Source organism: Podarcis gaigeae (genome assembly GCF_964106915.1).
Source record: "Podarcis gaigeae genome assembly, chromosome: 8".
In the NCBI taxonomy this organism is placed as follows: domain Eukaryota; kingdom Metazoa; phylum Chordata; class Lepidosauria; order Squamata; family Lacertidae; genus Podarcis; species Podarcis gaigeae.
The window spans coordinates 13,156,015-13,168,651 of record NC_139684.1 but is presented as its reverse complement, the minus strand read 5'-3'; the positions used below and the strand labels follow the sequence as shown (position 1 = coordinate 13,168,651).

Genomic DNA, 12,637 nt, shown 5'->3' with positions numbered 1-12,637 from the left:
GCCTTCTTCTCTGGCTCCCCCTTGGTGCTGCCTGATCTACAAGACCACAAAGGAATTGACTGCACATACCCCTTAAGCAAAGATAGGCATTACCTTTCCATGCATGACATTGGCATTCATTTTCTCAACGACGTTCTTCTGAGACAAGTATTTCTTGCTAGAACAGTGTGAGATAAAAAGAGTGGTTGGTGGGGAAGATGGCAGAAAATTGGCCTAGAATATTGGATCTGCAACCCAATCACAGGGACGACAAGTCCCAATGAAATATGGCATCATCATTTGGAATTCATAATCTTAGCTCTGTACTCTTTCTGTGTCAGGTCGGTTTTTGTCGCAACATCTAATTCAATGTATAGTCTCTTGAGAACGTACTTTATTTTATGATGCAATGGCTATGAACCCTGGTTGTTGTTTTGTTACCGCTGCCCCCCCCATTTTCTTTTTACGTATTTCCTACCAGATCGTTATTCATAATGATAATCAAGTCTTGAAAATTAAATGAAAGAAAGAAAGAAAGAAAGAAAGAAAGAAAGAAAGAAAGAAAGAAAGAAAGAAAAGAAGGCATGCCCTGCCCCAGTGGCACAGTTCACTGTTCCAGGCTATGGACAGGCAAACGCCTTTGCATCTCAATACAGACCATCCAACCAGCTTAAGCCATTTCTGTTCAGGAGAGAAAGAGGCCGACACACAAGACAAGACACTTCCCACCACCCTTCTTACCATCTGCTCAGCCAATCAACGGCGGCGCTGTGAAGCTGGAGGTGCCCCGCCCCTTGACCAGCGCTGGCCAGGGTGGCCATGACTACCATCAGCTCGGGAAAGCCGGTTCCGTCACCATTTGCCAGCATCTCCGTGGCCATCGGGATCAGGGTGCTCAGGAGGACAGTGCAGGCGCCTTCCCCAACTTGGCTGGAAAGGCAAGACAGTAACACCCCATCACACTGAGATCAAGTCATTCCCATTTACTTACTGCAGGGAAGCATCCTGACAGCTCATGCTTGTAACCACTTGAATCGAAACAGGGGTTTGGGAGACTAAGGGGTTTGGGAGACTAAGGGGGAGGGCAGCCGCTCAATGGCAGAGCGGCTGCTCCAATCGCCGGCAGCACCTCCAGGTTGAGCTGGGAATCTGCTCTGAAACCCTGGAGAGCCACTGCCAATCAGTGTATGAATCACTGGCTCCCGAACTGTTTTCAGGGCCCCAGCACCCCCTTGGTTCCATGAACTCAACCCCAGCGGCCCACGCCCTACAAAAAGCATCATTCAGAATAGTGGTTTGCACGACCTGCTATGGAAGGTAGTAACACAATGAAACTCAATTATCTGCACATTCATTCCAAATCCAATCAAAGCTACTCAGGTTAATCAAGCCAGCAAACTGATGAACCTGATCCAGTGATACCAGCATTTCAAAGTCTGCTAGTTGCATGAGCCTCCGATATGACGCTTACTAACTACTTGGTTGTTGGCAACTTCTTAATAATAATAATTTTTTATTTATACCCCGCCCTTCCTGGTTCAGAAAACTGGGCTCAGGGCAGCTAACAACAAATTTAAAACACTTAATTGTGATACAACAAAAAACAACATAAAATACAGTATAAAAGTGTGAATAACAATAAATTCAAAAATCAGAATTCAATTTAGGGGAAAATCCATCCAATAAACATTAGATGATCAAAGCCTGAGGATGTGGCACCAGTTTCCCAATGTCTGATTTAAAGTCCCTTAGCGGGAGTCTTGCATCACCAACTTCTCTGCCTCTTAGAGCCCTCCTAGGTAATTCCACCCCCATCCCCAGGGGGCAGTATTGCCCACTTTGAGAACCACTGGTGCAGAGAGTACTGAGCTAGATAAACCAATGGCAACTTCCCATGTGGCTAAAAACTAGAAGCTCCCCACCTGGATGGGGCCGATCCACCTACCTGTTCTCTCGGACAATGTAGGTTGTCAGCAGCTGGAGCAGCTGCCTGTTCTCCTGCACCACCTCCAGCTGGTCAGACTCTTTCGGGGGTGAGGTGGTCATCCGGGTCAGCCAGGCCTGGAGGCGCACAGGCTCCACGCATGCCAGCTGGGCCAAGGAGCCGCACAGGCGCAGGAGGCTGGGGTTGGGGCTCTTTTCAGCTAGAAGAGATAGAGAAAAAGAAGGTGGAACTGAGCAACCAGCAACCTCCACGGAAAGCCGAGAGGTTCGGGGGCAGAGATTGTATGGATAATATCCCAGGTTCAATCCGCGTCACCTTGGGAAAGGGCTGGGGAAAGACTCCCTGCCTGAAGGCCTGGACAGATGCTGCCAGCCATTGCAGACAATAGTAGACAAGTGGTCCAACACTCTGACTCACTGTATCAGGCAGCTTCCTCTGCTCCTAAGGCAGTTTCCCCAAGGGCTCACCAGCATTTCTTTTACCGGGGGGGTGGGGGAGAGAGAGAGAGAGAGAGAGAGAGAGAGAGAGAGAGAGACAACCATCTATCCTAGTGGAGCCGCCAGCTGTCGTTGGACTACAACTCCTATCATCCCTGGCAAGCAGGACCAGTGTTCAGCGATGGTGAGAGATGTAGTCCAGCAACGGCTGGAGACCCAATTTTGAGAAGCACTGCTCTAGCCAAATACCGCAGGCTAAGATCACCTGCATTTTGCAGCAAAGTGAGTTATCTGATGAGTTTGCAGAGGAAATCTGGTAGATGTCTGCAAGCTTATTTTGCAGACCCAGTTTCAAGAGATTTTTGCTAAGCAACAGTGTGTCTATAAAAAGAGAGCTGTAGAAATTCAGAAGCAGCTGCCTTGTTCCTTGAATTTGGGCAGCCACAAAAGGGGAGAGGAAAAGAGAAGGATGTTATCCCACAAGGAGGAATGGAGGTAAGGGTTTTTCACATGATCTGACGCAACTGGGGCTGGCGGTAGCTTCCCTCCCTCCCTCCCCTCCATCCGTCCAAAAGCCTCAGTAGTAGCTGAGGGAAGGGGAAGGTTTCAGATGGAACCGGGCCCATGCACCAGCAACCGTGTTAAAGCAAGCACCTCGCCAACGTTCTGCACAACGTAGCAAGCATTAAATGCAGCAAAGAGTTTATTATTCCTGTACAAGTCAAAACTATAGCCACAAAGCAGGACTGAGCAGAACCACTCACTCAGCTGGAAGAGCTTGGTGAAGAACTTCAGGACCCTGTTGCAGAACTTCGCCGAAAGGCTTTCGTTGGCTGTCGCCATCATGATCTGCACCAGTTCGCCACTGGTTCAAAAGGAACATTGGATAGAAGGCATTAGACAAGATGGCTGATAGCCACACAACTTAGTTAAGTGTCACAAGCTTAAGAAAATGTTGGAATTTGCAGTCCGTCCTCCCCACGCTACATGCCATTAAGCCCCATTGATGGCAAAATGGAACCGCCATGTTTGGAGACAGCGTAACTTAGAAGAGCAGATATATCGGATTTAGGGCCTTGTATCAATTTGCAAAGCCCTGACCAACTTTGGTCCAAAGTGCCTCAGGGACTGCCTGAGCCCTTAAATTCCAGCTCTGTTGCTGGGACCACCTGCAGGGAGCATCCTTGGGTCATTCCCAGAGTTGGAGGGGCTCATTTGACAAAAATGATACAGAGCCTTCAGTGCAGGCGCCTTTCATTTCATGCCTGCTGAAAACTTTTCTATTCTGTCAGGCCTATGCAGGTGATTAAGAATGCATCTTTCCATAACAGCTTATTTCTGATCTTAGGATTTATATATGGTTTTTCATGTGGCTTTTGTAAACCACTCTGGTTTTCTCTTATGAAATGCAGTTTGTAACTATTTTTATAAATAAGTAAGTAAAAAAGTAAATAAACAGGGGAAAAGGCTTTGGCCTCCGTTCCTCCACTTAAGCTTTTCTTAGAGGCATCTGCCTGGGCACCTTTCAAAACTAGATGGACCTTTGCTTAGGCTTTTAGAGCATCTCCCAGCCTCCACAAAGCTCCAGATTTTTTGGGACCACAACTCCCATCAGCCCCAGTGTATACAGGGAGCTGTCATTCAAAATATATGAAGGGCACCAAGCTGGCAGAGGGTGACATAGCCAGGGGTGGTGACCCCTGTTGAACTACATCTCCCATCATCCTTGGTCACCTGGCCAAGCTGCACAGGAGACAGGAGCTCGGCAGCACCTGAGCAGAAGGGCATGTCAGAAATGCAGAGGTAACAGGGAGGTGGATGGCCATGCTCACCTCTCGGAAAAAAACTCTTCCATCGCTTTCCGGGCCTGGCTGCTTTCCAGTTGCTTTTCCAGATGCTGCAGACATTCTTCCAAGATGGATTCATCAAGGCCACTAAGGGAAGGGGAAATTGTTTTTCCAGAGATGGGAACTTTACCTAGAGGTTAAGTCTTACCAATCACGGGACACATTTTTAACAGTGGGGAGGGCAGCATTAGTTATCCACTTGTGTTAATGGGAGGAACCCACTGCAGCCATGGCAGTTCAGCTTTAAAAAGTACCGTATTTTTCGCTCTATAGGATGCACCCGACCATAAGACGCACCTAGTTTTAGAGGGGGAGAACAAGAAAAAAAAGAAATCTCCTTCTCTGCACAGCGCTCCTTCAGTGAAGCGGCAGGAGAAACGGAGCCCCTTCAATTTCTCCTCCCGCTTCGCTGAAGGGGCGCTGCACAGCAAGCTTCGTGTTGCTTTTGCTGAAGCCAGGAGAGCAAGACTCTCCTGGCTTCAGGGATAGCCACCCAAAGCCTCTGGAGGCTTCGCATTGCTTTCGCAACTGGAGAGGCGCTGCACAGCTTTCCCTCTCTGCGCAGCGCCCCTTCAGCGCTCCGGAGCTCCCGCTGAGCTCCAGAGGCTTCGGGCAGCTATCGCTGAAGCCATGGAGCCTACATTTGCTCCATAAGACGCACACACATTTCCCCTTAATTTTTGGAGGGGAAAAAGTGCGTCTTATACAGCAAAAAATACGGGAATAAGGCCAATGGCCTATCTAGTCCAGCATCCTCTTCTCACAGTTGTCAATCAAATGCATGTGAAAAACCCAGAAGTCCTCCTTTATACAGCACAGAGTTAACCTATGGAAGTCACTCCCACGGGAGAGTGTGGTAGCCATGTTAGATTAAAGCTGCAGCAGGTTTTATTTCAGGGGGTTGGACTGGATGACCCGTGGAGTCCCTTCCCAACTCTACAATTCTATGCTAGTTGCTTAGAAATGCTCAAGGCCTCTCATCTCATGAGCTGCATTCCCTCTGAGAGAAGAGGGGCAATAGGGCCCCACCTTTTTAGTGAATCAGCAGAACAACAAGGAGCCTGCAGAAGAGACCCAGCTAAAACCAGCTCTGTGGTTCAGCTGTACAGAAACAGCTACATGTGTTACATTTGGATTTATCTGCACAAGGGATTTGCTCTGCTGAAACTGTATAAAAGCACTTTGGAAAAGGATGCAAGCAATGGAGGACATTGAATTGCCTCCAGGGAAAGAACCGGGCATATATTTAAGCAACAGCCACCAACCTAGATGGCTTTAAAAGAGGACAAATCAAATTCATGGAACACAAGACCAAGGAGATGGCTTTTGATGGCTACTAGCCTGGTGGCTCTGCTCTGCTTCCACAGTCGGTGGCAGCAATGCTTCTGAGTAATAGTTGCGGAAACCTCAGGAGGGAGTGTGCTCTTATGCTCAAATCCTGCTTTTCGTCTTCCCATTGATTGAGCACTGTGAGAACAGGATGCTGGACTAGATGGGGCCTCATCCAGCAGACTCTTCTTATTGCTCAAGGCATTTAGGGCTGTGGAAGAATCCATACCTGTTGGGGTCAGAGTGATTGGCCAGGATGTTGTAACAGCCCATAATCAATTTCTCATAGACACGTGACAGGAACTCGTCTGATTCTGCTGGGCCCAGGATCCTCTCGAGGGAGTTGCTGCTGATCTCTGCTACGCTCTCCGTGCTGGTCTCCAGGAGAAGGGGAAGCAGTGTGCGGATGACCTGGGGCGGGTTCAGATCATCTGACCAGCTGGACGTGGAGGGAGGGAAGGAAAATAGAGCATTCAAAAGGCTGGTGAGGAAGGGGCCCGTAGCTCAATAAAGGAGCACCTGCTTTGCAGGCAGAAAGTCCCCATTTCAATCCCGTCAGATCTCTAGCTAGGGCTGGAAAAACCACCTGTCTAAAACCTAGGGGAGCTGCTCCCAGTCTGTACAAACAATACTGACTAGATGGGACCAATGGTCTTACTTGGTACAAGGCAGTGTTCTGGGTTCCTTCGTCTAAGGCAGCCTTTCTCAACCTGTGGGTCGCCAGATGTTGTTGAACTACAACTCCCATCACCCCTAGCTAGCAAGGCCAGAGCTCAGGGATGATGGGAGTTGTAGTCCAACAACATCTGGGGACCCACAGGTTGAGAACCACTGGTCTAAGGGAAGAGCCCTAGCTCAGTAGAAGAGGATCTGCAATGGTATCTCCAGGTAGGGCTAGGAAATGTCCCGTCTGGGGAGCTGCTGCCACTCAGATAGACAGACAGATGGCCCACCCCAAAGTGATGCCCATTGGTCTAGATGAAAGAGGGGCTGTCTGTGAACCAAACACATTTCCGCTTACACAATGAGGTCACCAGTGAGCCTGACCAAGGAGAGGAGGGTGCGCTTCAAGGAGGCCGCAAGGGGAAGGCTCTGGCTGCAGAGGGTGCCGAGGTGGGCGGCTTGAACCGCGCTGATGTAGCTCTCCGCTGGGATCGTGTCGTTGGCAAAAGCGTTGCGCTAGAAGCAAGCAAAAGAGCATCCAATGCTAGTCCTCCTCACAGTAGGCCCACTAAATTAATTAACATGCCTCTCCCAGGTCCATTCATTTCAGAGTGTCTACTCTGAGTAAAACTGAGTTAGCTCCAACTCATTTGCTTTTGTTTTTTAAATACATTTCCTATACTACCCTCTTCATTTAATATTTATTCCAGGGCTATTTAGAGTGCACAATTAAAAGTGAGTAAAATAGACAAGTAAACGTTGTTTATAAAAAATCAGCAAATAAATACAATACAGTGGTACCTCGGGTTAAGAACTTAATTCATTCTGGAGGTCTGTTGTTAACGTGAAACTGTTCTTAACCTGAGGTACCAGGCTGCCACCGCACAATTTCTGTTCTCATCCTGAAGCAAAGTTCTTAACCCGAGGTACTATTTCTGGGTTAGTGGAGTCTATAACCTGAAGTGTCTGTAAACCGAGGTACCACTGTACCACGGAAAACTTGACTCCCAGGGTGTATAAAATTTAAGGGGTTGTACCCAGCATTGGGCTATGCAGAGGAGATCCACTGAAACGAACGGTCCTAAGTCAGGCATGTCCATTCATTTCAACGGGTCTACTCCGAGTAGGACTTAGTTGGCTACAGCCCTAAACAGCCCAAGGGAGTGTTTCATAATCAGGTTTGGGTGGGTGAAAATACAGATGAGAAAGCTGCTTCTTTTATGGCCACCAGCTGCAGCTGTATGAAGAAGACATAAAAGGCTTCCACCGGAATGGATACAATCTGCCTCCATGATTAGAAAAGTGATGCTTCTGAATACCAGTTGCTGGAAACTGCAGGAGGGAGGGTGGTCTTGTGTGTGGATTCTGCTGGGGGGGGGGATTCCCCCATCGAAGCATCAGGTTGGTTGGCCACTGTGAAACAGGATGCTTCACTAAATGTGCCACTGGCCTGATCCAGCAGGCTCATCTTATGGTTCTTATCACACCATAAGGCAAGGTTTTGCTTTAAGGATAGCTGTCCCACAGCTGCTTTTGGGGGGTTGGTCAAGTTAAGTTTTAAGCACCTTTTCCCCCTTCACCTCCTAGAGAGAGAGACCTCATAGATAGCTTAAAAAAAAAAATTGGTAGTGCTCTGAGTTGTTGTTTTTTTAATGTATTTTTATTAAAGATATTCTTGAACAGAGAGACCTCATAGCTAGCTTGAGAGATGTGCTTGTTAGGATATAGTTCCTTTCCACCTTAAAAGGGAACAGGCATGACTGTTGTGTGTCACATGCCTGTTTACTTCCAGCACAGTCTGTGGGAACTTCCGTTTTTTTTGCTTTACTGCTGTTTGCTTGGAGACGAAAGGAAGCAGACATGTTTTTCCTGTGTTCGATACGATAAGATATCCTTATTGTCATTGTCCCTTGCGGAACAATGAAATTGAAAAACTACATAAAACTACGTAAAAACTACATAAAACTACATAAAACATTCAAAAACCCCTAAAAAAACCTCTAATACCCCATTTTAAAATACACTATACTACTGCGTTTAGAACCAGAATTGCATTAGCGTAGAAACTGTTTTTCAGGCGGCGAGTCCTGGCCTTTATAAACCTATACCTTCTTCCAGAAGGCAGAAGCTGAAAGAGATCATTTCCGGGGTGCGTACTATCATGTGCTATCTCTGCCGCTTTCTTATGGTACCTGGCAGCATAGATTTGGTCTAAAGTGGGAAGAGTGCACCCAATAATTCCTTTTCCCAACAACCGAGTTCTTATCGTTGAACTGGGACCTGAGGGACCAGGGTTCAAATCACCTCTCCGCCATGAAGCTCACTGGGTGACCTTGGGCCAGTCACCATCACTCAGCGACCTACCTCACAGGGTTGTCGTGAGGATGAAATGGGGAAGGGGAGACCTGTATACACCACTTGGAGCTCCTTGGAGGAAAAGGCAGTATATAATATAAAGGTAAAGGGACCCTGACCATTAGGTCCAGTTATGGCCGACTCTGGGGTTGCGGCGCTCATCTCGCTTTATTGGCCGAGGGAGCCGGCGTACAGCTTCCGGGTCATGTGGCCAGCAGAACTAAGCCGCATCTGGAGAACCAGAGCAGTGCACGGAAACACCATTTACCATATTTTTCGCTCTATAAGACGTACCAGACCATAAGACACACCTAGTTTTTGGAGGAGGAAAACAAGAAAAAAAATATTCTGAATCTCAGAAGCCAGAACAGCAAGAGGGATCGCTGCGCAGTGAAAGCAGCAATCCCTCTTGCTGTTCTGGCTTCTGGGATAGCTGAGCAGCCTGCATTCGCTCCATAAGACGCACACACATTTCCCCTTACTTTTTAGGAAGGAAAAAGTGAGTCTTATAGAGCAAAAAATACGGTACCTTCCCGCCAGAGTGGTACCTATTTATCTACTTGCACTTTCACGTGCTTTCGAACTGCTAGGTTGGCAGGAGCAGGGACCAAGCAATGGGAGCCCACCCCGTCGCGGGTAGCAAAGAGGGAAAAAAATATGTAGCCCTTTGCCACTGCAGCCAGAAAATAAACAACAATAATAATATTTATAAAATTGGACTTACCCATGAGCCAATGTTTGGGAATTCATTGGTGTGGATGTTGTTCCATGATTCGCACAAAGACTGCACAGCTGAAGGCAAGTTCTGGACAAGGGCTGGCCCTGCTCCACAGAGGACAGGCAAACAAGAGACACGCTTTCAGGGCACGAACTCAAACTCCACCCAGGAACTTCATGGAGTTGGAGAGGCTCCAAGCTCAGCTGCCCGCTCGCCCCCTCCCCCAACCAAGTGGAGATGCTGGAGACTGAATCCAGGACATTTTGAATGCATGTGCTCTACATATGGAGGAGCCGTAACATCATCTGGGAATGCAATCACAGCGGTGAAGCCACACCAGAGAAGGAGGGCAAAAAACAGCTTACCTAAAGTGTTGGATTTGCATCGGCTGGAGCCGATAGCCAGGACGGCTGCGTAGCCCTGTAGCTTCTCCTCTGTGGGCTTGTTCTCAGAAGCGCCTTCTTCCGAGAGGCTCTGCAGTAAGTAAGACCTGCACCAGGGACAGGGGAAGGGAGGTTGGGAGTTCCCGATTCAGACTTTTGGGGGTCTCTGAGAAAAGATATCTCCCTCTCTCAAATACTAGCACTCCAGGCCACCTGAAGAAGCTGAAAGCTGGACGATTCAGAGCAGGCATAGTCAAACTGTGGAACTCTCTCCCACAAGAGGCAATGATGACCTCCAACTTGGATGGTTTTAAGACAGGATCGGATAAATTCATGGAGGAGTTCGATCTTTTAACATTGTCTTTTATGTATTATGACTTTGCTGTTGATTATCGTCTAGTAATTATTTCCTGTAATAGCTGGAAGTGAATTTTTCTTTCGCTGTTATTTGCTGATATTCCAAGGGTTAATTCTATAGTGCAATATCTTATTCTAAATTGATCGTTGAACATGACTTTATTTGATGTAAGTTGCTTATTTTAAAGTCATATTTTTATTATGACTTATTTGCACTGGATCAGAGTGGCATAGGATATGTGCTTTTTGTTGCGAATTGTGCTTTTGTCTACGGTTTGTAAACTGCCTCGCGTGTATCGTTATAGAAAGGCGGTAAACAAATTAAAAGTGAAATGAAATGAAATGAAGGCTAAGGATATGGTCCATCTCCACTGTTGGGAGGCAGTAACGCTTCTGAATACCAGCTGCTGGGAATCACAGGTGTGAAGAGTGGGTTGCTGCATTCAGGACTTCCTTAAGGGCTTCCCTTAATGGGCATCTGGTTAGCTGTTGTGAGAAGAGGTTGCAGAAGTAGATGGGCCCTTGGGCCGATTAGGCAGGGCTCTTCTTATGTCCTAAGGCAGGGTTTCCCCAACTTGGGTCTCTATCTGTTTTCGAACTACAACTCCCATCATCCCTAGCTAGCAGGACCAGTGATCAGGGATGATGGGAATTGTAGTCCAAAACCAACTGGAGACCCAAGTTGGGGAACCCCTGTTCTAAACCTATATTATTATTATTATTATTATTATTGTTGTTGTTGTTGTCGTTGTTGTTATTAATTTGTACCCTGCCCATCTTGCTGGGTCTCCCCAGCCATTCTGGGCAGCTTCCAACAAAGTTTAAAAATACATTAAAATGTCACACATTAAAAATTTCCCTTCAGATGTCTTCTAAATGTCAGGTAGTTGTTTATCTCTTTGACATCTGATAGGAGGGCGTTCCACAGGGTGGGCGCCACTACCGAGAAGGCCCTCTGCCTGGTTCCCTGTACCTTTGCTTCTCGCAATGAGGGAACCGCCAGAAGGCCTTCAGCGCTGGACATCAGTGTCTGGGCAGAACGATAGGGGTGGAGACGCTCCTTCAGGTATACTGGGCCGAGGTATACAACCCTTCCAGGAATACGATGCAGCCCACTTACCTGGTGAAGGTGGCATAGGTGTCGATCAGCTGCAAGGTAGCCGGGAGCAAGTTCTTCGTGATCTCAGACGACTTGTGGGGGTCGGTCTCAGCGGCCAGCTTGGAGAAGTGCTCGTCGAGGGAGACCTGGACCTTGGAAATGGCGGCGTCCAGGGTATAAATCGACTGCAAGCTGGGGATCTCGTGCAGCCTAAGGATGGTGGTGCAGTCGATCCCACAGAACGAGGAGATCTTTGGAAAGAATGGCAGCGGTTATTTTTACTGAGAACCTTTGGATCCCAAACATTCCCTCCTAGCAGGCTTGGAATGGCTTGTATGGAGCCAACTTGTTTTATTCTCAAAATAGAACCCTGCAATAGTACGGTAGGTTAAGAGAGACTTGCCTGAAATCACCCAAATGAGTTTCACAGGCACGATAGGATCGGGAATCTGGGTCCTCCACCCCACATTCTAACTTGTGCTGGGCAAGTTTCATTCAAAAAGATGTCTGAAACATCTGGATATTGCCAGGTCGCTCTATTATTATTGTTACCCTCCATGGAAGATTTGGGACAGACAAAAGAACTTGTTAACCCAGTGCATAGTTAAACAATAGAACTCCCTCCCACAGGAGGCAGAGATGGCTGCCAAATTGGATGACTTAAAAAAAAAGAGGATTGGACCAATTAACGAGAGAGGATATGGATATCAGTGGCTCCTAGTATGGTGGCTATGTTCTGCCTCCACAGCTGGATGCTGCTGGAAAACCACAGAGGGCAAAAGTGCTCTTGTGCTTGGGTCCTGTTTGCAAGTTTGCTACAGGCACCCGGTTGGCCACTATGAGAACAGGAGGCTGGGATACACAGGCCATTGCACTGATCCAGGATGTTCAATACGTTCTTGTGTATCTAAGTCCTCTCACTACCCTCTGCATTGCATCAGAGCAGGTAACAAAAATCCAGCTGCCGCCACCAGTTCTATGCACCTCAACACACACCTGTCTGGCAAAGTACTCCTCTGCTATTTCCACGTCGTACTTCACACAGCTGCACTTGACCGAGGTCAGCTCAACGAGAGAAGTGGCGTGTTCAGATTTCATGCCCTGCTTAACAAGGTGATCCTAAGCGAAAGGAGGAGAAAACAAAAAGATATAATACACCGTGGGAAACAGAACTGCAATAGGCCTGCAGCATCTCTTACGCTGAAAAGTGATTTCATGAAAAGTGCATGTCATAGTAAATGAAAAGGGTAGCTTCCGGGGTCTCAGCAGCGCATGAGAACAGAGAGTGGCTGTGTTTGACCACAATGCTTAAGCATTAGAGTGGTACCTCTGGTTACATACTTAATTCGTTCCGGAGGTCCGTTCTTAACCTGAAACTGTTCTGAAGCACCACTTTAACTAGTGGGGCCTCCCACTGCTGCCGTGCCGCCACGCAATTTCTGTTCTCATCCTGAAGCAAAGTTCTTAACCCGAGGGACTATTTCTGGGTTAGCAGAGTCTGTAACCTGAAGCGTATGTAACCCGA

The 12,637-nt window shown here is 47.6% G+C and overlaps 1 protein-coding gene across 8 annotated transcripts in view; it reads right to left on the bottom strand.

The window, feature by feature from the left end:
- The window catches only part of UBR4 (ubiquitin protein ligase E3 component n-recognin 4), a 138,550-nt gene that overhangs the window by 103,287 nt on the left and 22,626 nt on the right, over positions 1-12,637 (bottom strand). For all 8 annotated transcript variants that reach the window (XM_083750008.1, XM_083750009.1, XM_083750012.1 and 5 more), the window contains exons 24-34: positions 12,109-12,231; positions 11,134-11,363; positions 9,639-9,763; positions 9,280-9,377; positions 6,559-6,716; positions 5,767-5,976; positions 4,194-4,295; positions 3,126-3,226; positions 1,925-2,123; positions 721-909; positions 94-157 (exon numbers count right to left, since the gene is read on the bottom strand). In XM_083750008.1, the coding sequence (XP_083606134.1) occupies positions 94-157; positions 721-909; positions 1,925-2,123; positions 3,126-3,226; positions 4,194-4,295; positions 5,767-5,976; positions 6,559-6,716; positions 9,280-9,377; positions 9,639-9,763; positions 11,134-11,363; positions 12,109-12,231 (1,599 nt within the window). The remainder of the gene's footprint in view (positions 1-93; positions 158-720; positions 910-1,924; positions 2,124-3,125; positions 3,227-4,193; positions 4,296-5,766; positions 5,977-6,558; positions 6,717-9,279; positions 9,378-9,638; positions 9,764-11,133; positions 11,364-12,108; positions 12,232-12,637) is intronic.